At 34.7% G+C, this 26128-nt stretch overlaps 1 protein-coding gene across 8 annotated transcripts in view; it reads right to left on the bottom strand.

Annotated features, from left to right (window-relative positions):
* Positions 1–400: 400 nt before the first annotated feature.
* SENP6 (SUMO specific peptidase 6) overlaps positions 401–26128 on the bottom strand; it is a 115085-nt gene continuing 89357 nt past the window's right edge. For all 8 annotated transcript variants that reach the window (XM_055329599.1, XM_055329602.1, XM_055329606.1 and 5 more), the window contains 8 exons: positions 18793–18915; positions 17556–17648; positions 13184–13614; positions 7139–7242; positions 5283–5371; positions 3149–3217; positions 2899–3049; positions 401–794 (listed from right to left, as the gene is read on the bottom strand). In XM_055329599.1, the coding sequence (XP_055185574.1) occupies positions 585–794; positions 2899–3049; positions 3149–3217; positions 5283–5371; positions 7139–7242; positions 13184–13614; positions 17556–17648; positions 18793–18915 (1270 nt within the window). In that variant the 3' untranslated portion in view covers positions 401–584. The remainder of the gene's footprint in view (positions 795–2898; positions 3050–3148; positions 3218–5282; positions 5372–7138; positions 7243–13183; positions 13615–17555; positions 17649–18792; positions 18916–26128) is intronic.

The raw sequence follows: 26128 nt of genomic DNA, 5'->3' as shown, positions 1-26128 counted from the left end.
ATTATAAATATTATTACACTTTTGGAGTTCTCTGGATACAAGGGAATATACGAATTTAAAAGCTATTTTTTCCCACTATACAAGCATATGAAGATGTCTTTCTTGTTCAAAATGCCTTATACTTAATCATATTTTCGTATTTCAAGTTATTTTAGAACAAAAGCAGGTCAAAAGATTATCATAGGTACTTGAATATTCCCATGAAATGTCACACCCACTAAGGAATTCAATACAAGTTCACTAAAGAATATCAAATTAATCATTTCCTCCTATAAATATTTTCTTTTTATTTATTTTGTGTTTAGAAGTTGCAGTTTTAAGTACTATTAACAGAAAATACATAACAAAAGCTCCTAACAAGTGAAAAAAATAATTATAAATGCTGGAAAAATTGGCCTCATTAACATATTTACAAACTTTTACTTAATACATACTCCATTGGAAATTAATTATATGACATTTATACAAGCATTAACATTTCCAGATCACTCTGAGTAGTGAGCACTTCAGTTCTTTACTGTCTATACCCAAAGTTGAAAGTCACTCAGTTTCTGAAGGCAATACTGACAAGCATCAGAAATGGGTCAATCTGAGACGCTATTGACACATTGTTCTGTTCCTTCACCTAAAGATGTTTCTGTTGAATGAGCGTCCTTATGCTTTTTTTTCTCTTTGCTCTGATCTTCCTGAAGCTTCAGAATTATATTTCGGATTTCTTCTCTCTTTGTTCTCATTCTTGGGGGAGGAAACCAGTTTGCCAAATTCATAGGTAGTTCAAAATTGAGAATTGGATTCTGGAAATAAGAATATTAAGTGCACATTAGAAAATTATAATAAATTTTAGTTTCAATCACAAAAGCATTCTAGACTTACAAATGGAAAATCAATAACTCATTTATTAAGTACTTATTATCTATCTCATGCTAGATATTATGCTAGGCACTGGAAAGAATGAGACAGTTTTTGCCCACAGATCTTATAGTTTAGATCAGGGGTCAGCAAACTACAGCTAGTGGGCCTCATTCAGCCAGCTACCTATTTTTGTAAATAAAGACTTACTGAAACACAGCCACAATAATTCATTTACATGTTTTCTGTAGATGCTCTCATGTCGCAGTAGCTGAACACAGAGTAGACAGAAATTGTATGGCCACAGAGCCTAAAATATTTACTAGTTGGCCTTTTTACAAATGGTTTGCAGAACCTAGTCTAGATAGACAGGTAACAATTAAAACAATGGAAACAACAAGTATTATGGCAGTAAAAACAAAAACAGAAAGTCCTATGAGAAAACATGTGTGGGGGATTAATGCAATCCCAAGAAGTGATATTTAAACTGAGACCTGAAGAATGAGTAGGAGTTAGTCCAATAAGGAATTAAAGCAGCAATTGGGAAGACTATCCTAGGTAGGAACATAGGTATCAAGGCCTAGAGGCAAGAAAGAACATGCCACAATACAAGAAACTGAATGACATTCAGGTGGCTGATACACAGAAACCTAGAGTAAGAACAATAGGAAACGAGGCTTAGAAGCTTGGGCAGAAATAGGGTCACACGGGCCATGTGAAGGATTTTCATCTTTAACCCAAGAGCAACAGGGGTAAAATAATTAGATCAAAGTTTCTAGAAAACTGTGAAAATTAAAAGGCAACAGGTTTAGAGACTGGTGCAGCAGTTCAGAATGGTGATGCCAGTGTACTGGACTTAGAAAGCAGCAGCAGGAATAAAGAATTGCACATATATGACATTAAGTAAGTGACAGAATTCACAGGACTGAATGCTATACTGGTGATGGATGAGGAAGAGGAAAGAATCAAGATATTTTTTTTTTAAAGACAGGAGTTATCTTTTTTTATTTAAAGATTTTATTTGAAAGAGAGAGTGCATGCGAGCACAAGCATAGCAGCGGGGAGGGGCAGAGAGAGAGGGAGAAATTGACTCCCTACTGAGCAGGGAGCCTGATGCAGGGCTTCATTGATGCCAGGATCCCAGGATTATGACCTGAGCTGAAGGCAGATGTTTAACCAACTGAGCCACCCAGGTGCCCCAGGAGTCAAGATAATTATAAAGAATATCCAAGAGAGGTATATTATACTTCTGAAGTCAAAGGAAGAGAGCATTATGAAGAAGGAATGGTCAACAGTGTCAAATGATGCTGGGAGGTGAGGAACAATTTTAATAAGGGTGAAAGTAAAGCCAGACTACAGAGATTTGAGAAACAAGTGGGACTTGTGGAAATGAAGACAGTGAATACTTCTCCATAAAAGAGGATAAAAGTCTAAATTATGGGAGAGATTTCTTAAGATGGGAAGATTTAGTGGCAAAGGAGTTGATTAGAGTGATGAGGAATGAAGTCAACAAGCCTTGGATTTGATAAAGTATAAGTAGTTTTTTATGCTTTAAAAATTCTCCAATTTTGGATATTTTGCTCCCTGGAAAAATTTTTGAAATGATAGTTTTCAGACTCTTTAAAATATTTCCTTATTGTGTTTTTTGCATTAATATAAGGTCAAATACAGTTGACCCATGAACAACATGGGGATTTGGGGTTCTGACCCTGTGTAGTCTAAAATCCACATAGAATTTTGACTCCTGAAAACCTTACCTACTAATGGGCTACTGATGACTAGAAGCCTTATCAATAACATAAGCAGTCAATTAACATATATTTTTATGTTATATGTACTATATTATTGTATTCTTACGTAAAGTAAGCTAGAGAAAAGAATATTAAAATCCCAAGGAAGAGAAAAATACATTTAGAGTACTGTGCTGTATTTATTTAAAAAAAAAAAAATCTGCATAGAAGTAGACTCAGTACAAACCCATGTTGTTTAAGGGTTCACTATACACTATTTTATTATTTATTATATCAGATCCAACATACTGAAACCCACCTCAAAAAAGCTCTCTACATACTGTAATACATATACACCACAATCACTGAAGTTGTTTTGCTGGGGTACTTTTGGATTAGAGCCTTTCATAACATCTTTGGAAAAACTTCTTTTGCTTCCTTTTTTAACTTCCCATTCCACTTCTAAATACCTGCAATAATGCACAAATAGTAAGAATATACATATATAAATGTACACAGTCCCTCATTCCCACCAGAATACAAAGTACAAATTATGGTTTTGAACTTACTCTCTTAGAATTTTTACAACATTTGATCGAGAAGGGCCTCTAAGTGAATCCATCAGTAGGATACAAGGTCTGTGGGGTGAAATGAACAAATGTTAATACTTTAAAATGGTTTTTTAAAAAAAGATTTTTTACTCATTCATTTGAGAGAGAGCGAGCAAGCATGAGCAGGGAGGGGGATGGTCAGAAGGAAAGGGAGAAGCTGACTCCCTGCTGAGTGGGGAGTCTAATGTGGGGCTCAACCCCAGGACCCTGGGATCATGACCTGAGCTGGAGGCAGACGACTGAGCCACCAAGGTGCCCCAATACTTTATGTTAAAAAGGCATAAAAAGATGAACACCAACAATAGAATTTAAAATATTTAAAATTCCCTTGCCTCAGTAAAACTTAGGGGAAAAAAATCTTATAGATACATATACCCTAACAATACCTAAATATCCATGGTTATATTAAATACCAAGTTATAGAATATTAATTGAACCATATCTTATTATGAACATGTCACTAAAGTTCTACTCTTGGTTCCTTAAAAGAAAACAAAATTTAGTAAAAATAACTCTGAAAATTTGAATATCTCCAAATGCCAAATTACCAAGAGTGGGACCATACAAAGTAGAAATAATTACATTAAAAAAAAAAAAAGATTTTAGTTATTTGAGAGAGAGAGGGCATGAGCAAGGTGGTGGTGGGGGGAGGGCAAGAGGAAGAAGGAGAAGTAGACTCCCCGCTGAGCAGGGAGCCTGATGTGGGGCTATATCCTGGGACTCCAGGATCATGACCTGAGCTGAAGGCAGGGGCTTAACCAACTGAGCTACCCAGGCCCCCCAATTCCACTTTTTTTAAAAAGATTTTATTTAGGAACACCTGGGTGGCTCAGTAGTTGAGCGTCTGCCTTCAGCTCAGGGCACGGTCCCAAGATCTGGGATCGAGTCCCACATCAGGCTCCCTTCATGGAGCCTGCTTCTCCCTCTGCCTATGTCTCTGCCTCTCTCTCTGTGTGTGTGTCTCTCATGAATAAATAAATCTTTTAAATATATAAATAAAAAAATCTTTATTTATTTATTTATTTATTTATTTGAGAGAGAGAGAGAGAGAGAGAGAGAGAGAGAGAGAGAGAGAGAGAGAATGAGCAGGGTGGAGAGGGAGAAGGCGGCTCCTGACAGCCCAACACGGGGCTTGATCCCAGGACCGCAGGATCAAGACCTGGGCCGAAGGCAGACATTTAACCCACTGAGCCACCCAGGGATCCCCCCTCCAAATTCCATTTTTAAGTTTGTTTCTTTTTTTTTTAAGTAATCTCTACACCCAATGTGGGGCTCAAATCCACAGCCCCAATATCAAGAGTCACACACTCTTCCAATGAGCCAGATAGACACCCTAAAATAATCCCCATTTAAAAAAAATGTTTATTTATTTGTGAGAGACACACAGAGAAAGAAAGAGAGGCAGAGACACAGGCAGAGGGAGAAGCAGGCTCCATGCAGGGAGCCTGACGTGGAACTCGATCCCAGGTCTCCAGGATCAGGCCCTGGGCTGAAGGCGGCACTAAACCGCTGAGCCACCTTGGTTGCCCAATAATCCCCATTTTTAACTAAAACCTATTATAGATAACAAAACAGGTCATCATCATATAGAAGAATTAGTTTAGGGTCACATGGCTGGCTCAGTCAGTGGAGGATACAACTATTGATCTCGGTTGGGGCTGTGAGTTCAAGCCCCACATTGAGTGTAGAGATTATTTTAAAAAAGAAAGGAAAAGACAAGACGAGAGGAGGGGAGGGGAGGGGGGGAGGGGGAGGGAAAGAAGGGAAGGGGAGGGGAGGGGAGGGGAGGGGACGGGAGGGGAGGGGAGGGGAGGGGAGGGGAGGGGAGGGGAGAGGAGAAAAAAAATAGTTTAGAATCCAGTATTTTTTTGCAAGATTCCACTTCACACTCAAACGGAGAAATGATTACCCATTCTCCCCAACTGGAGCCCTGGACACTAGGCAATTCTCCTCATTCACCCTGACAGTCTTCGTAACTTTTAAGGGCTTGTTTAAATAAAAACTATCCAGTTATGTTTTATTCTATGAGGATATGTAAATAAAATTTTAAAATTTATTTATGCAGTTTGCAAGATATAAAATTAATGCTTACTGTTTACAGATAGTAGGCTTTAAATGCCACTGTCCTATTTCTGAATTGCAGTTGTCGTCGGCAAGGAATCCATCATCACTGCTATCATCCTATAAAAGATAGCCTGTTAGTAGTGAAAATATACAATATAAATAATTCATAACCTCACATAATAGCACTACCAATGATAAAAAAGATCTTTGTAACAAACATGTAAATCTTTTCTATTTAATAGTCATCAGACATGAGAAAATGTGGTCACTTGATGCTAATTATCTAATGCCACAGCACTGACATTTTAATGAAATCACTGATCAGAAGTCTATGAAATATTGTTACATCTATTTTCAATGTAAAAGAAAAATTTAAAGACTGAATATATTATGATTCATTCTTCAATATTACTGCTCTGATTTAGGTATTTCTATAAAAATTTAGTTTTTTGGTTAAGACAGCTGTTTTCGTTAGGAACATAAATGACATATTATTCTTTGACATAAATAATTTTTTCAAATTAGAAATAAAGGGTTTTCAGAAAACCTCCTTGACAGAATCATATATGCACTTCACTTAAGACAACTTTTTTTTTTTATTAAAGATTTTTTAATCTATTTATTCATGAGAGACACAGTAAGAGAGGCAGAGACACAGGCAGGTGGAGGAGAAGCAGGCTCCATGCAAGAAGCCTGATGCGGGACTCGATCCGGGGAATCCAGGATCATGCCCTGAGCCAAAGGTAGACATTCAACCGCTGAGCCACCAAGCAGTTCTCTTGAGGCGTCCCAAGAGAAGACAATTTAATGACACTCTGTCTTATTTTAGATTATCTTGAATGTAAAACAAGGCTTTTCCTATTCTTTAGAACGCTCTGGCAACCTTATAAGATAATCAACAATAGAAATAATAATAACACAGATTAGCTTGTTCACATAACCATTACACATAACCATTAATCAAAGGAGCATAAGAATAGCACTCATTATAAACCTTGAATGTAATCCATATATATGCGGGTATAAGTTGCAGAGAAAAACAGTATTTCTTAGACATACATTGTTGAGGAAGGGATATTACAAAAAATGGCTTTTTTCCACAGGAGGATTGTGCAAAAAGGAAAAATAGTGCAATACAAAGCTATCTTCAATACTAAAGTTTTTCCTAACAACTAAAGAAAGGTCAGAGATTAAAGAAATGGAATGCTGTATGATTCTTAAAACTTCTCTTTCAATATGAAACCCCCTTTAACTGAAGTCATAAAATATTTTCAAAAATCTATTTAATTCTTGGTGTAAATAAAATTTATCAGAGCAAATGAAACTCTAAGGAAATGAGAATTTATCTATGTTAGTTCTAACTAAATATTGTATGCTTCTGCCATGGTTAATATACATTAAAATAGAAGAAAGGAAAAGAATCACTGAAAGCGTGGAAAAAATAATTTTCCTGTGCTCAAGTACAACATAACCAAGTATCTACATTTGCCTCCTAAGTTAGACCAAAGATTAAGTATGACCCAGAAATGCTTTAAAAGAGGAGGAGAAAAAAAAAAAAAAAAGAGGAGGAGAAAGGGATGGTAGGGCTAGTGGGAGTGGTGGCTGGGTTCAGGTAGGAGAATCAATTTTATATTAAAACTTTTCTCAAGTAGGTAATAGTTTAGTCTGCAATAGCAAAAACTACAACAAAAACCCTAAAAGAAAAATAAAATCACACTATACGTTTATCCTGGCAACTTTTGAATTAAAAACTTAGTTTGTGCTTTGAAATGAGACTCAAATTCAGAAGGCATGAGTTACTGGTTAAGGAATTTCTTATAGAACTCCAAAGAAAAACTTAATTAGATAGAATATTGGAGCTTTCTGCCTAGCATTTGGCTTTACCTGGTTATCCTGATCTTCTGAGAAGTCGATGAGTTCATCTTCAAGCATTTTGCTACCTTCAGTTGATTCATCACTATAGTTTAGCCTAATTTTGCTTAAGCCATCTATATCAATAAGAAACAGTATAAAATTTTTAAAAGGACATGGACATAACTTATAGTATGTTAAAATTAATGGTAATAATATAGTAATTACAGATAAAATGCTGCTTTAACATGTAATTCCACAAATGTAACTTATTTTTAATAAAAACCTGGATTGACACATCAATTACAAAGTTGCTTCTACAACTCGGACCCTAAAATTCATTAAAATTTAACCTAGGTATCAATTATATCATAAATATATGTATATATAAAACATTAAATATAATGTCTATATATACATTATTAAGTATATGCATTAAAACATTTTTGTGCTAGGTATGCTAGATAGATTTAGTAACAGAGACTACAACAGTCTAAAAATAACCTAATGTCCAATAACAGGAATGGTTAGCTAATTGTAGAACATAAAATATCACAGTTTTAAAATTAAAAGTATAAAATTATGAAAAATTATTTAATAGAGACTAAAAATTATGATTAAGGTTTTTATTTTAAAGATTTTATTTATTTATTCATGATAGACAAAGAGAGAGAGAGAGAGAGAGGCAGAGACAAAGGCAGAGGGAGAAGCAGGCTCCATGCTGGGAGCCCAACGTGGGACTTGATCCCAGGACTCCAGGTTGCGCCCTGGGCCAAAAGGCAGGCACTAAACCGCTGAGCCACCCAGGGATCCCCATGATTAAGGTTTAAACAGATTTGTTTTTGGACAACTAATAGAGAGTAAAATACAAAAATTAAAATACTCATGACATTAGGATAATAGCTCTGGATGAGTTCCCCAACTCTGTACATTTTTCCCTCTTTTTTAAAATTTATTTTTATCTTTATTTTGGAAGATGGAGGGCAAGAACATACAAGCGAGGAGTGGAGGGACAGAGAGAATCTTAAGCAGGCTCCAATGCTGGACCTGATCTTATGACTCTGAGACCGTGACTCAAGCCAAAATCAAGAGTTGGACACTTTACTGAGCCACCAAGGCACCCCTGTATATATTTCCTTCATGTTTCGTTATGTTCATTGACTTTTCAATAAATAAAACCAGCCAAACCAAATTTAGATGCTAGTAATATGAAATGACTCAGAAGAAAAGTTTGAAATGGATTTTATTTATTTTTATTTTTGAAATGGATACTTTTAAAGGTCAGTTTCAAGAATCTAAATCCATATATATAAAATATTTTGCTGAAAGACCCTAATTACACGTGATGTTTCAAAGGAATGTAAGATTTATATGAAAATAATGAAAAGTGAGGGACTTTAATACCAAATTTAGTAATCTGCCTATTAAAGAGTATATCTTTTCTACTTTAAGAAGTATGACATTAAGGGATTTTAGACAAGATGAAATTTATTTTTCTATAAGTTATTAAAGGGGAATTAAAATACTAATAGAGGCAAGATGGAGTGGTAAGACAGCAAAATAAAACATGCTCCTAAAAAGAAATCTCTCTCTCTCTCTAAATGTTCATTGGAAACATACTATTTAAATAATAAACACTTTGGTAAATATGTTTGTTACATGAAAAATAATAATCTCTTCAATTTTTTTTCAAAAATCTATTTTTATGTTTGTTTGAAACTAAAATACCTATATTTGAATAAAACTTGTCCAAATCATCAGGCAATTCCAAATCAATTATAATCAAGTTAATCTAGCAGCCAATTATTCATATCTATTGAAGTTGTATAATATAAATATAAACCTTACACAAATAAAATATATGTGCATTTCAAAAAAGGGAGAAAAATAATTTAAATAGAACAGTCAATTCTTTCATGCAGTAAACAAATGTCCTGATGTACACTGAGAGGTGATAACGCAACTGCTTTTTTTAATCAGTCACAGTTCCTGAGAATTTCTCATATAGTTAGATCCTCTGAGGATTCCAAGTGTGATTCCAGAGTTTAAAACATACATTTTTCTTTTTCTTTTTCTTTTAAACCACTTCTTAAATCTTTTTTTTTTTTTATTTTTATTTATTTATGATAGTCACACACAGAGAGAGAGAGAGAGAGGCAGAGACACAGGCAGAGGGAGAAGTAGGCTCCATGCACCGGGAGCCCGACGTGGGACTCGATCCCGGGTCTCCAAGATCGTGCCCTGGGCCAAAGGCAGGCGCCAAACCGCTGCGCCACCCAGGGATCCCCAAAACATACATTTTTCATGTGCCATAGCAAGACAACATTTCATATGGTGCCCAAATGAAAAACTAGCAAATTAAAGTACTGATACCAAACATTATTTTCCTACAATTGCCCTTAGCATAATCCCTATGAAAAGACACAATTCCCACTTCTGACATCAGGAGTCAAAACTTGTAATTCTATATATTTAATAGTTAAAACGATATTAAAACTATCTAAAATGCCCTGTTTAAGGGTGCCTGGCTGAGTCGGTGGGGCGTGCAATTCTTAAGCTTGGGGTTGTAAATTCAGACCCCATGTTGGGTGTAGAGATTACTAAAAAACATATAAACATGTAAATAAATATAAATAAAAAATAAAACAAAATGCTTTGTTTAAATTCTGTCAATTATATTCCTAGGCAAAACAGAAATCAATCATTTTTTTTTGCTTTTTTTTTAATTTTTTTTTAAATTTTTATTTATTTATGATAGTCACACAGAGAGAGAGAGAGAGGCAGAGACACAGGCAGAGGGAGAAGCAGGCTCCATGCACCGGGAGCCCGACATGGGACTCGATCCCGGGTCTCCAGGATTGCGCCCTGGGCCAAAGGCAGGCGCCAAACCGCTGCGCCACCCAGGGATCCCAGAAATCAATTACTGAGATAGTAATCATAATCACGGAAATTTTATAAGCTCTTCTTATCCGAATTTTTAATATGCTATTATTTTATATAGGACAGACTACTTAACCAACCTCTCTAACATAGTAAAAGCACCTCTAGAGAGGACTCTTATTTAATGTCCTTTTGGGTGAGTGATCCCTTGGAAGCATCTGATGAAAGCACAAAAATGCAGACTTGCTCTAGAGCACTGTTTTTCAAACTGTGGGACACTATCATCATTGGATTAAGGCAAGCATCAAAAAGAATACAAAGTATCAGTGTATCACACCCAATAAAAGGAAATCAACTCCCCTTATGGAAGATATTGTTGATATGGTTGCATGCATACTAAAAACAAAACAAAAAATACACAAACTATAGTTTAAAAAAAAGGATAAACAGATACTAAAAAGGCAAACTTCGTAAACAGAGGATTCTTTACTTTGATCTCTTCTAGGATTTGTGAGGATATTTGCTTAAATTTAACTGGAACATTAATTTGAAGGAGAGGGCCACTAGGAGTTTCTGGGGTTTGTGTGTATGAAGCCGTAGGCTTTGTCCTATTGCTTTAAGTCATGAACTTTAATTCATTTTTAATTTGAATTCACATTATAGTGTATGAGGTTAGTGATCAAAGAGGAACTTTAAAGAAAATAGTTCCATGGAAATATAACCCACATCATACAATTTACTCATTTAAAATGTACAATTCAGTTGTTTTTATGTATTTGCACATATGTGCAGCTACCATCAGAGTAAATTTTATTATTTTACAAGTATTAATTTGGGGGGGGGGGGAACATGCAAGTAGGGGGAGGGGCAAAGAGAGAGGGAGAGACAGTCTTTAATAGACTCAGTTGAGCATGGAGCACAACAGAGGGCTCAATCTCACTACCCTGAGACCATATCCTGGGCCAAAACCAAGAGTCAGATGCTTACCCGACTGCGCCACTCAGGTGCCCCTCATCAGAATAAGTTTTAAAACCTCATTAAAAAACCCTGTACCTTTCAATTATCATTTCCCCCTTCCTCATATTCCTATCTGCCACACCACACCAGCCCCAAGTAGCTACTAAACTACTCTATAGATTTTCCTGTTTGGGAGATTTCACACAAATGGAATCATAGAATATATGGTCTTTTGTGACTTTCACAATATTTTCAAGACTCATCAATGTTGTAGCATGTATCAGTATTTCATTTATTTCTATGAGCTAGATATATTACTAACTGATTATCCATCTGTCCATTGAACATCTGGGTTGCTTCTACATTTTTGCTACTACAATGTTACAATGAACATTCATCCCCACTGTGCTTTTATTTCTCTTGGATATATATGTAGGAGTGAAATTGCTGGGTATTATTATTAATCTACATTTAATTTTTTGAGGAATTATCAAATGGTCTTCCAAAGAAAGCAGCTGCACCATTTTACATTCCCACTAACAAGGGTGGTTTATTCACATTCCCACCAATAAATGTTAGTATCTGACTTTTTGACTGTAGCCATACTAGTGTGATATGGAGGAGTATCTCATTGTGGTTTTGGTTTGCATTTCCCTTATGTCTAATGATGTCCATCATCTTTTCATGTGCTGACAAAACGGTTTTCAAGGAAATGAGAAACAATGCACACTGCCTTGAAGGCTTACTCTTCAGAGTGTCCAAATGGCAGTTAATCTTTAGTATGACTGTACACTGCCTCTCATTTTTTTTCTACTCAAGTATTAAAATACTAAAACTGAAAAATAATAGAGGCAGCAGTTGGTGATTACCCACTTTGTCTATCTTCATTCCATTTCTTGCCTAATGAAAGACTGAAAAGGGAGTCGAAAAGGGAGTCAGAAAAGCAAGTATTTATGTGTTTGGCTTTTGATGTACTTTTTGCTGTAACTGCTAAATTTCCCCCTTCTGCTGGTTATCTTATACCTTCCAAAGGGCACAAAGATCAACAGCATAGAGCTAGCATCAGATTTATGCAGCTAGTATGTCAAACAAATAAAAAATATTTTTATAAAACTCAACAACAGCTTAAGTTACTAAAATAAGGTGGTAAAAGTACCAAGACTATATTCTGCATTCTTAATTTTAAAATTTTATTTAGGGGGCGGGGGGGGGGGGAGCACAGAGGGAGGAGAAGGAATCTGAGGCAGATTCTGCACTGAGCATAGAGCCTGACGTGGGGCTCGATCCCACAACCACAAGACCACGACCCAGCCAAAACCAAGAGTTGAATGCTTAACCGAGTCATCCAGGTGTCCCAGCATTCTTAATTTTTGATAGGTTCTTTCTGAATTCACATTAATTTCTTCTATGCCTTATTTTAACTTTTTTCTTCCAAAGAAAATTTATTAGATTTATTCATAGTTTAATAAACAAAGTATATGTCATAGCATGTTATGGATTTTACGAAGTAGATTGTTTTTCTTTTGAGATGGACAGAAATTACACAATTGATTTGATATGAAATTTAAGTATGGAAAGAGAAACTTTAGATCTAACAAAGTCCTAGGAATATGGAACTGATTCAAGGGGAAAAATTCAATTCATTACACCTGAATGGAAATAAAAAAAACAAAGATTGGACCAGTGCCCTTCTTCCTATTAAAACATGAAAGGGAGTAAGGAATAAAAAACTAACTTCATTTAAATGTGAACAACTATTTTGGAGGAAAAGGTTTTAAATTCTGACCCTTGCTATTTGATCTCTATCTGCTTACCTGTAAATTGAGAAGAATGAAATAATTTGCCTTAAAGATCTAAGACTGTCCAACTACTGTTTGTGCCACATATTAGTAAACTGCCTATGAAATAAGAATAAATCCAAGTTGCTATAAATGAAAAATGTAGGCCTTGTACTACAATTTTAAAAACTTTGGGTTGTAAAAAGGCACAAGGGAAAGTTTTTGGAGTGATAGCAAAGTTCTAAATCGTGATTACTGTACTGTAGCAATTACAAGACTACACATATTTATCAAAGCTCACTGAGCTATACTTAGAAAATGGGTGAATGTTGCTAATAAATAAATCGTATCTTACTAAACCTGACTTTAAAAAAAAAAGTATGCCCTAAAACCTTAATCTTATGTATAAACAATCCAAATTATTCTGAATTCCTTGATTCTTTTGAAACATTTAGAAACATACCTGTATGATGCATAGAATTTAAATATTCATTCTGTAGGCCATTTTCACTTTTAGTCCTATCAACAACTTTCTGGCATGTAGATTCTCCTTTATTCGATTCTTCATTTTCACTTGCCGTCTGATTTACTTTTTTTAGACTACATTTCACACTGCCCGTGTTTCTCCGATAATGAGGGTCACTTTCTTCCTGTTCAGCACTTGAATCAATTCCAGCTACACAATGTTTTCTGTTCAGCATCTTCTTAATTACAGGCTTGGCAGAAGAGTTTTGCGAACAACTGTCCATTTCACTGGCTGAAGGAGAAGAAATACAACTGTCCTCTACACTGGAACATTTTTGCGTGACTGTATTTTCATGATAATGAGGATTAGGTTCATATTTTGGTTTTTCCAAACCAGGGAAGCAAACCACAGCCAAAAACCAGTGTGCACTGTAAAAAACAAATGAAACTATTGAATATATTATTAGAAGAGTTTATTAGGCAAAAAATGTCAACTGAAATATTTTTCTAAAGCTTTTGTCAACAAATTTATTTCAATTCTCAAATGAATCCACTAGTTTATAAGATCATTAATAGAATACAATGTCTATTTAAAAACAATATAGAAAAAAATAAAAATAAAAACAATATAGACACAGGCAGAGGGAGAAGCAGGCTCCATGCAGGGAGCCCGATGCGGGACTCGATCTAGGGACTCCAGAATCACGCCGAGCCAAAGGCAGATGCTCAACCGCTGAGCCACACAGGCCATCCTCCCTTTACTGCTTTTTGAATGAAAAATTCATTTCTATTTTTAAGCAATTTAGGAAAATATAAATTAGATCACTGTAATTCACCATTCCCATTTACCTTCCTCTTGACCTATTTATGGCAAAGGATAGAAAACTAGCCTCAATATTAAAATGTTTTCAGAAGTCTAAATAGACTGTATACTTTTGAACATTTTCTAAGTATTGCACATATATAGCTTTTAAAAAATTTTTACCATGTCTGTTTTTCTTAAGAATAAGGTTAGGCATTGCTTAATGTTAAAAATATTAAATAATTCTTTGTCTTTTTTTAAATTTTATTTATTTATTCATGAGAGACACAGAGAGAGAGAGAGAGGCAGAGACACAGGCAGAGGGAGAAGCAGGCTCCACGCAGGGAGCCCGACGTGGGACTCGATCCAGGGTACCCAGGATCACAGCCTGGGCTGACGGCAGGCACTAAACCACTGAGCCACCAGGGCTGCCCAATAATTCTTTGTCTTATGCTATATTGGTATATATACACTAAAATGAAACAACATATTTATTTTAAACATTATTACAAAACTTCAGGATTAGTAGAGTTCCAGTTATCAGGTGGGTGCTCTTGATATAGCTGAATTCAGGTATCACGGTTTCTAATAATATGTTTTAACCATGAGTAAAAAGCTGTACAGCTAACATTGATTAATATCCATTAATCTAATGAGGAATTTTATTAAGGGCTTACCATTTGCTAGACAGTGTTACATGCTAGGATACAATGAACAGGCAACAGATGTCAGAGAACTTATTAGTTGAGTACAGTGCCATACAGTAAGGTGTCCAATAGATGTTTGAGGAGTGAAATAATGCATATCTTGACATGAATGTGTTATTCTATACTCTCATTTTTACAAAATGCTGAATTCCTCCAAGGTAATATGAAGAAACACTGTCTCTTCATCAGATAGCATAAACACAAGGGTGACAGAGCCTGGCTTCATCTTCAGCATTTTAAAGGCCAGATGGAAGAATGCTTCTCTCCTGTTCTTAGTTATTAATCCTCATTATCCTAGGGACTTAGGTCCGGCCAGGGTAGTAGAAAGAGCAACACATCATCTTCCTCACTTCACTATAAAACATAGCTGACTATAAGTCACAGCTCAATGTTAGAAGAGTTAAATGGTGTTTTAAAAATTGGTTTAAAGTGATATAATATAGTAGTTCTCAACCTAAAGTCTATAACCTAAATCTATCACAGTTTTTAGTATTTCTTAGCTCTGACAATATGTATAAGCCATTACTTTTCTGTTGTACACTTAAAAACTAAGAAAAATTCTTTATTTAGCTGAAAGAAGAAACATGAATCAGATACATCTGAGGTTATTTTCAACCTGTAAGAGACAGGGCTTTGCTTTTATGATTCTTTTAAAAGCAGGTACACAGTGACCTTAAACCAACCCTAGGAGAAGACGACAAAACAAGTAATTTCACTTAAGATTGATTGGATCTAAAAATATTTTTTCCTTATCAATTTTTCACAAGTAGCTTACAAACTTTAAAGAAACTACCACTATCAGGAAAAAAATAAAAATAAAACAAAAAGCAAAAACACATAAGCCTATCTAAAACAATTAGTGAATAGAGGGGACTTGGGTGACTCAGTGGTTGAGCATCTGCCTTTGGCTCAGGGCATGATCCCAGAGTCCTGGGATCAAGTCCCACATCGGGCTTCCTGCATGAAGCCTGCTCCTTCTCTGCCTATGTTCTGCCTCTCTCTCTGTGTCTCTCAAGTATAAGTAAATAAAATCTTTAAAAAATAAATAAAATAAAACAAAATAATTAGTGACTAGAAATATCTGTCCTTTACAACTTCAAAAACAAAACAAAACAAAATGAGCCCTCAGGATCTGGAGGCTATTCTTCCATCTACTAATGGCATAGTTCTTTTGTAGAATCCTTTACTGACTTTTCATCTTTGTTCATTCTCTTTCATCAAGGTAACTGGAAGCATTCGTCATAGCTTCAATCCATCCCAGATACATTAAGAGGAATGTGCCTCTATTGCTAAAGTGTGTATCTTAAATTTTTATAATTTATTTTTGACAAATAGTATCTTAAATATTTATTATTCATTTTTAACAAATAGCTCTCTATGTATATCTTCCTTTTCATCTACGCAGACAGATCACATGTTATTCTTTACGACAAATAACTGTTAAGAAACCTTATTTTTGAGGATAATGAAGAAATTAAGAATTAGTTTTAAACTTGGTTTTTAATTATGATAAAATCTTTGACTTAAATATATAGATCCTAAGAAGCTGGGCTTTATAAGCCATTACTAGTGTTTTGACCTAGCCTAACTATCTTTGGCTGGGCTCATTAGAGAGCACAGGTCTTATGATTAACGTTATGATTTTTAAATAAACAGAATTGGATTCTAGTATTGAGTGAATGTTTTTCACAGTGGGGGAAAAAAGAGCACATTCAGAAGCTAGCCTGGCATAGCTAGGTTTATCAGATACAAACAATCTCATAGAAAACCAATCTCAGACAAACTCTGGAAACATGATAGACTGAGACAAAGCAAGGCCACAATGCAACCAAAAAAAATATCAAATATTTCCCTTTCTTGCTAAATGGGTAATGCTACTTCTTTACCAAAGCAAACAACTGTTTCCTTACATCTTCCCCCAAACTACCAAACCAAAACCCAAATTCTGTTACATGTGCTTTCTTTCTCTCTTTCTCTCTCTCTTTCTTGGCAACCATGGTGTGTATTCTCTCTTGAGGCAAGTAATAAACCCAAAGTGTCGAACTACAAGTGTATCCCTGGGAATTTTTGCCTGGAAGGCACAGGAAAACAGAAATATGAAATATAAAATCTCTCAAGTCTAAATTGCAGAATAATTCTATCCTATGCCTCTCTAGTCACTATGGGAGAATGCAAAATATTTAACCACCTCCATTTACTTAGAAAATAGTTTCAAGTAGGCAGCATGGTTTTCAATTTGAACATGACACAAATCTGGCTATCTTTTCTTTTGATTAAAAGCCAAAGTGTTTTCTTTTTCCTTTTAAAAGATTTTATTTATTCATGAGAGACAGAGAGAAAGAGAGAGAGAGAGAGGCAGAGAGACATAGGCAGAGGGAGAAGCAGGCTCCATGCAGGAAGCCCGATGTGGGACTCCATCCTGGAACTCTGGGATCACACCCTGAGCCAAAGGCAGATGTTTAACTGCTGAGCCAACCAGGCATCCCAAGTCGAAGTGTTTTCTAAAGATTCAAAATTTACTACGTGACCTACTCATTATTCTGTATAAAGAAGTATGCTTGCTCTTTAGGATGTTTGGTAGACAACAGTACCACATTTTTTTTGGTAGACAACAGTACCACATTTTAAAAATGACATTATTGTACACTGATAAACAAAATTAGATCTCTTGCTAGTCTTTAGAAAATTCAACATATTACATGATTCACTAAAAAATTGCATTAATTTTCATAGAATACACAGCATAAACATAAACACATAAAACAAATTTCAGAAAGTTTAAAAAAGAATGAATCCTTCAACTCATATACACATTTTCTAAAAATGGCCTTCACATTTACATAATGAAAATTCTTACTCACGCTTCATTAAGGGGTACAAAAATAAAATCCTTCTCAAAAATATCTACATGCCGAGTCCATGTTTTTACTCTTCCATGTCGCTTTTGCTGTATTCTACAAGACAAGAGATAAACTATCACCTTCTGAAATGTTTCTAATGCTTCAGCTTATATGCATTTATAAATTATGAAGACTAAGATGTAAACAAACAAAAGTGTTGTATAAGGTGATTTAACAAGTAGTGTAAAAAAAACCAGAACATCTCAGATGAAGTTAGGAAGGTGTGAAACCACCTATCACTGAATCTGCAAGACAGAATTATTTAATTCCTGCTACTATTTACTAAGTGAACCCAGTGCTACTATTTTTATTACTGCATATCAGCAACTATATTAAGAAATGTATCAGATCATCACCTACGATGACTGAGAAGAGAGAAGGTAAAGTGAGCATTATAGAAGACGAAATAAAATAGACTATGAACAATGGCCAAACCAATCACTCTCATGAACTCTTAAGATGTAAAATTAGAAATCACTGAAAGAGTGTAAAATATCATTTATATTATGCACAAGAGCCATCAATTCAAGACAATTGACAGCACTTATGGTATTTTTTTTTAAGATTTTATTTATTTATTCATATGAGAGAGAGAGAGAGAGAGACAGAGAGGCAGAGACACAGGCAGAGGGAGAAGCAGGCTCCATGCAGGGAGCCCGACGTGGGACTTAATCCCAGGTCTCCAGGATCACACCCTGGGCTGAAGGCAGCACTAAACCGCTGAGCCACCGGGGCTGCCCACTTATGGCATTTTGTATACATCTTTTGACCAAGTATCAGTGCAAATTAGAGTTGGATGCAATCACTATATAGAGAGGAATTATGAACAAACTGATTAAGGCCTAATATGTAGAACAGTGTTTCCTTTAACTCATTGGAGCAGAATTATCCAAATAATTTATTACAAGTATAGATTCACAGGTTCCTCTCTTAAATATGAATGGAACAGAGCAATTTGTACCTAATAAATATCTAAGTATTTTTTTAATTATCAGGCATATTTGGGGAATATTAATTTAGATAACAGACCAAATACCTTTATGAATTCTAGGTATTCTTGAAGCTTTAAAGTATTATGAATTATATAAATTTTGCTAACTGATAATAGAATTAAAAGATGTTGACTCAATGAAAGTACTTTTTTATTAAACTTGAGTGACTTCCTACATCTGTTAAATATCCTCAGAGCTTGACTTACGATAAATTAGTTGTCTCATGAAGATTTCTTCTTTCTCTCTGATTAAGGCGTTTATAGAAAAAAGAACTGAATATATGAATTCGGTCAGCTTCTTCTTTCTTCAGTTTTTCAAGCACCAAATATCTATTTTACAAAAAAAATCCAAATACAATGTATTTAAGAGTTTATACTAATAAGAGTCAAACAGTGATCAAATAACTATTCAGGCACCATCAACCTCTATTTCTTACAACTGAAAGACTTTATTAGCAAAATTTGCTTCATAATCTAGACAATGCTAACTACTAGATTATTTTCAAGGAATGAAAGGTAATATTTGAGAGTATAACTGTAATCTGCAAGATCTGAGCTTGAAGACTCAAATAAATAAAATAAAAAATGAAGGAAAAATAACAACCACCATAGAAACACAGAGAATTGTAAGAGACTATTACGAAAAATTATATGCCAACAAAATGGGAAACCTAGAAGAAATGGATAAACTCCTAGAAATGTATAACCTTCCAAAACTGAAGAATAGATAATTAGAACAGACTGATTACTAGGAAACTATATCAGTAATCAAAAAACTCCACAAATATCCAGGACTGGATGGCTTTGCTGGTGAATTCTTTTAAAATTTTAAAGAAAAGTTAATAACTGTTCTATTCAAACTATTCCAAAAAACAGGACAGAAAGCTTCCAAATTCATTCTACGAGGCAAGCATCACCCAGATACCATTTAACCAGATAAAAATACTACAAAAAAAGAGAACTACAGTCCAATACCTCTGATGAACATAGATACAAAAGTCCTCAACAAAATATATGCAAACCAAATCCAATGACACGTTAAAAAAAATAATTCATCATGATAAAGTGAGATTTATTCCTGAGATGTAATGGTGGTTTAATACTCACAAATCAATCAACATGATGCATCACCATTAATAAGGGAAAGGATAAAAAAACAGATGATCATGTCAATAGATGCAGAAAAAGCACAGAACAAAGTACATCATTCATGATTAAAACTCTCAACAAAGTAAGTGTAGAGGGAATATACCTCAACATAATAAAGGCATATGAACAAACCATAGTTAGCAACATACTCAATGGTGAAAACAGAACTTTTCCTCTAAGATCAGGAACAGAATAAGGATGTATACTTTCAAAAATTTTTTTTAATTTTTTTTTTTATTTATTTATGATAGTCACAGAGAGAGAGAGAGAGAGAGAGGCAGAGACACAGGAAGAGGGAGAAGCAGGCTCCATGCACCGGAAGCCCGATGTGGGATTCGATCCCGGGTCTCCAGGATCGCGCCCTGGGCCAAAGGCAGGCGCCAAACCGCTGCGCCACCCAGGGATCCCACTTTCAAAATTCTTAATTTAATATAGTACTAGATGTCCTAACACAGCAATCAGACAAGAAAAATTGAAAAGCAACCACATTGCTAAGGAAGAAATAAAAATTTCACTATTTAAAGATGATATGATACTATATGTAGAAAACCCTAAAGACTCCACTGGAAAGGGGCACCTGGGTTGCTCAATCACTTAAGCGTCCAATTCTTGATTTTGGCTCGGTCATGAGTTTGAGCCCCATGTCAGGCTCTGCGCTGGGCATGGAGCCTGCTTAAGATTCTTTTCTCCCCCTGACCCCTCTTCCTCCATCTCTTAAAAAAAAAAAAAAAAAAAACTATCAAAGAAAAACTACTAAACTGATAAATAAATTCATCAAAGTCACAGGACACAAATTTAATCTACAGAACCTGTTGATTATACACCAATAAGGAAGTAGAAGAAGGAAAAATTAATACCTAGGAACATCTTTAACCAAAGAAGTAAAAGACGCATACTTTGAAAACTACAAAACACTAATTGAATGAAACTAAAGATGATGCGAACAAATGTAAAGATATTCCATGCTCATGGATTGGGAGAACCCATACTCTAAAATGTCCATACTACCCAAAGCAATCCACAGATTTAATATAATCCCTATAAAAATACCAACATTTTTTTACAGAACTAGAACAAATAATACTAAAATTTGTATGGAACCACAAAAGACCCAGAATAGCTAAAGCAATCTTGAAAAAGAACAAAGCCAGAGGTAACACAATCTCAAATTCAAGAAATACTACAAAGTAGTAGTAATCAAAACAGTATGGCACCAGCACAAAAATAAACACATAGATCAATGTAATAGAATAGAGAGCCCAGAAATAAACCCACACTTATATGTCAATCTACAACAAAGGAAGCAAGAATATACAATGGGGAAAAGAGTCTCTTCAACTAAGTGTTAGGAAAACTGCACGGCTACATGCAGAAGTATAAAACTGGACCATTTTCTTATACCATACACAAAAATAAACTCAAAATAGATTAAAGATCCCAATGTGAGACTGAAACCATAAAAATCCTAGAAGAAAACACAGGCAGTAATTTCTCTGACATCATAGAAACATTTTTCTATATAACTCTTCAGGCAAGGGAAACAAATGCAAAATTAAACTCTTGGGACTACACCAAAAAACAGTTTTACACAGTGAAGGAAACCATCAACAAAATAAAAAAGTAATCTATGAAATGGGAGAAGATATCATATCTGCAAATGACATATCCAACAAGGGGTTAATATCCAAAATATATAGAGAACTAATACAACTCAACATGAAAAAGAAAAAAAAAATCAAATAATCCAATTAACAATGGGCAGAAGGCATAAATAGACATTTTCCCAAAGACATACAGTGGCTAACAGACATATGAAAAGATGCTTAACATCATTAATCATTGGGAAATTCAAATCAAAATCACAAAGAGATATCACTAAATTCCTGTCAGTATAGTAAAATAAAAAAACACAAGAAATAACAAGTATTGGTGAAAGAGTGGAGGAAAAGGAACCCTCATGCACTGTTGGTAGGAATCCAAGTTGGTACAACCACTATGGAAAAACAGTAGGAGGTACCTCAAAAAATCAAAAATAGAATTACCATATAATCCAGTAATTCCACTACTGAGTATTTATCCAAAGAAAATGAAAACAACTATTTGAAAAGACATATGCACCCACAGGTTTTTATCACAGCATTATCTACAATAGCCAAGACATGGAAACAAACCAAATTACCCAAATATGAATGGATAAAACTGTGGTGTGTGCACACACACACACACACACACACACACACACACACACGGATTATTACTCAGCCATCAAAAAGAATGAGATCTTGCCATTTGCAACAACATGAATGGACCCAGAGGGTATATGCTAAGTAAAATAAGGTGAAGAAAGCCAAATACATGATTTCATTCATGTGTAGCATTTAAGAAACAAGACAACAAATGAAAAAAAAAAGAAAGAACCTCCTCATAAGACTTGTAAATACAGAGAACAAACTGGTGGTCACCAGAGAAGTGGGTGGGGGGGATAAATGAACTAGATAATAGGGATTAAGAATACACTTATCTTGATGAGGACTGAGTAATATATAGAATTGTTGAACCATTATACTGTACACCTGAAACTAACACAACACTGTATGTCAAGGAAATAAAAAGTCATTGGAAAAAAAGTTTGTTTCCTACTTATAGAATTAGAAATGGAAAAGAATGAGCAGCTCTGGTAGTATTTGAATACTTATTTTAACATAGTGAAGTTTAACAAAAAAGTTTCTTTTTAATTCACTTTTAAGCATGTCACGAGACAAATATAAACAACTTTTTATTTTATTTATTTACTAGATTTTTGTTTATTCAAGAGAGGCTCAGAGAGAAAGGCAGAGACATAGGCAGAGGTAGAAGCAGGCTTTCTCTGGGGAGCCCGATGTGGGACTTGATCCCAGGACTCTAGGATCATACCCTGAGCCAAGAGCAAACACCCAACCACTGTGCCACCCAGGCATCCCAAATTTTTATTTTTAAAGATATATTTATTTAATTTTAGAGAGAGAAAGAGCTAAAGTACAAAGTGGGGGGGGGGGGCAACCATGGAGAGGGGAGTGAGGGAGAAAACCCCCAAGCAGATTCTCTGCTGAGTGGGGAGTATGATGTGGGGCACAATCCCAGGACCCTGAGATTATGACCTGAGCTGAAATCAAGTTGGACACTCAACCAACTGTGTGCCTCCCAGCATCCCATAAACATATTTTTTAAAAAAAAACATGGATTTTGTTAGGTTTCCTTTTTCATTTAGAATATTTTTTTTTGCATCAGAAAAGGCAAAACGTTTAGATAACTTAAGTTTAATGTAATTTTAAAGTGCTACTATAAAATGTCAAGGAGCCTCCTGAAAATGTAAAGAATTTTGAGTATATAAAAATACTATAAAATCTCTTATCACACTATAAATAGTAAAGATTTAAGTATAAATAAACCACAATGAAAACAAAATAGGGTTTCAATTTATGTTTTAGATCCAACTATATGCTTTAAAAAGCAAAACCTATTTTAAATATAAAGAGTTAAAAGTAAAGGGATGAAGAAATACATACCATGCAAACAAAAACCAACAGAAAGCTGGAGTAACTATATTCATTTAGAACAAAGCAGGCTTAAGAACAAAGACATTATCAAGAATATAGCAGGACATTACAAACCATGAAGAGTTGATTCTCCAAGAAATGTAAACTTGTATGCACCTGACAAATATTCAAAATACATATGGCAAAAATGGATTTGAAAGGAAAAATAGACAAACCCATTATTATACTTGGAGATCCATAATCTTTTCAATAATTGATAGAACAAATAGGCATAAAATCAGTATGGACAAAGATGACCCAAACAGTACTGTCAAACAACTTGGCCAAAGTGACATTCACAGAACACTTCATCCAACAATAGCATTGTTCTGCACAGTCAAGACTTTTCGCTCAGTTTCTTAAGGTGGTATACATTAGAATTAAGAGATATCTTTTTCAAAAATTATGATGAAATGCATAATCTCAAATTTACAATCTTAACAATTTTTTTAAAAGATTTTATTTTTAAATAATCTTTATACCTAACGTGGGCTTGAACCCACAATCCCAAGACCAAGGATCTTGCTCCACTGACTGAGCCAGCCAGGCACTCTCAATCTTAAACATTTTTTTTAACAAATTTTTACTTTTAAGTAATCTCTGTACCCAACGTGAGGCTTGAACTCAACAATCCCTAGATCAAGAGTTGCATGCTCTACCAACTGAGCCAGCTAGGCACCACCCAATCTTAACCATTTTTAAGTGCACAGTTCAAGAATGTTAAGTATATTCACATGGTTGTGAAACAGATCTCTAGAACTTCATATTGCAAAACAGAAACTCTATACTCATTAAAAAATTCTTTTCCCCTCACCCTTCAGCTTCTGATAACCATCATTTATTTTCTTTTTGTATGACTTTGACTCTTTCAGATACCTAATATAAGTGGAATTATACTTGTTTTTGTGACTGGCTTATTTCATTTTTGCATAACGTCTTTTAGATTCATCCATGCTGTAGCTTGTGTTAGCTTTCCTTCCGTTTTAAAACTGAATAATATTCCACGGTATCTATATACATTTTATCCATTCATCCATTAATGGACATGTGAGCTGCTTCCATCTCTTGAACACCCACGTTCATACTAGCCAAGTACTTCTTTGAGACCATATTTTCAATTCTTGTGGATATATACCCAGAAACAGGATCACTGGATCATAGGGTAATCCTATTTTTAATTTTTGAGGGGCCACCATACTGTTTTCTTTAGTGGCTATACCATTTTACATTCCCACCAGCAGTACAAAAGGAATCCAATTTGCGTTGGATTCTTGGCAACACTTCTTTTCTCTCTCTCTCTCTCTCTCTCTCTCTTTTTTTGATAGTAGCCATCCTAATGGGGTTCAGATAATTCTCTGTGGGTTTGACTTGTATTTCTCTGATGAATAATATGGAAGATTTTTCATACATTTGTTGGCCATTTGTATGAGATAACATCTTTTGTCTTAACTATGAAGAACTTTGAACTCATTTTTCTCCCCAACTCATTCTTAAATGTGTTTGTTAGGTCTCAGAGGAATCTAACATCTGCAAAGTTAAGCATTTAAAATCTATGACACTTTCTCCTGCTAGCAAATCTAGGATACATTTTATAACTTATTGAAATATAATCCATTACTATCAAATCTTCAAAAGAAAAACAGTACCTTTGAAAATGGGTATAGTTAACATAAATAGGAATATAATATTATGCCCTGACATGAAGCATATCTTTTATAGCTGATGATGTTGTTGACCTTGTTCGAATTTAGTTATTCTATCAATTGTTGAGAGAAGGCAACTGAAGTCTCCATCTTTGTGGATTTGTCTGTTTCCCTTATTAGATAGGTTCATTTTTGATTTATATATTTTGTAGCTCTGTTGTATGGTACATACCTATTTAGGATTGCTAAGTCTTCTTGGTGGATTTATTTAGCATTGTAGAGTATCCCTTTCTACCCCTGGTAATTGTTTTTGTTCTAAAGTTTATTTTTCTAATAATAATATAGTTAAATCTCGCTTGAATATTTGCTTGGTATATATTTTTCTATCCTTTTATTTTCAATTTACATATATTATTATCTTTGAAGTCACTTTTTTGCAGATAGGACATAGTTGGCCTATGGTGTTTAATTAATCCACAACTTTGCCAATCTTGGTCTTTTCATTAACATAAATAGTGCATTTAAAATGAATGTTGGAAAGAAAGAAAAGAAAAGAAAAGAAAAGAAAAGAAAAGAAAAGAAAAGAAAAGAAAAGAAAAGAGAAAAGAAAAGAAGTTAGGGGTGCCTGGATGACTTGGTCAGTTGAGCATCCAACTCTCAATTTCCACTCAGGGTATGATCTCAGAGTCCTGAGACTGAGCTTCACTTTGGGCTCCATGCTCAGCAGGGAGCCTGCTTGAGAGTATCTTTTTCTCTCTCTCACTGTTCCTTCCCCCGTCAACACAAATCTTCAAAGTAAATAAATAAATAAGGTGGATGTAGTTAGTGATAAGTTCTATCTTCTAGGTCACTGATTCTTTCCTCTGTCCTCTCCATTTTGCTGTTGAGTCTGTTAAGGCTTTTATTTGTTATTATAGTTTTAGTTCTAAAATTTCCATTTCTTTCTTCTTTATATCTAGTTTTTCTTAAGTTTCACTTTTGTTCACAATGGTTCCCTGAAGGATTTTTATAATGGATGCTTCAAAATCTGTCATAATTCTAATTCTATAATTCTAATATCTGTGCCATCCTGGTGTTGACTTTCTATTTACATTATGTTTTCTCATTCCATTTGAGCTCTTTCTGCTTATTGGTCACGTAAGTGATTTTCAATGGAAATATAGGCATTTTGAGTAT

Source organism: Nyctereutes procyonoides, unplaced genomic scaffold, assembly GCF_905146905.1.
Source record: "Nyctereutes procyonoides isolate TBG_1078 unplaced genomic scaffold, NYPRO_anot_genome, whole genome shotgun sequence".
NCBI lineage: Eukaryota > Metazoa > Chordata > Mammalia > Carnivora > Canidae > Nyctereutes > Nyctereutes procyonoides.
Note: the sequence above shows the minus strand (reverse complement) of the source record. Positions and strands in the feature narration are given on the sequence as shown.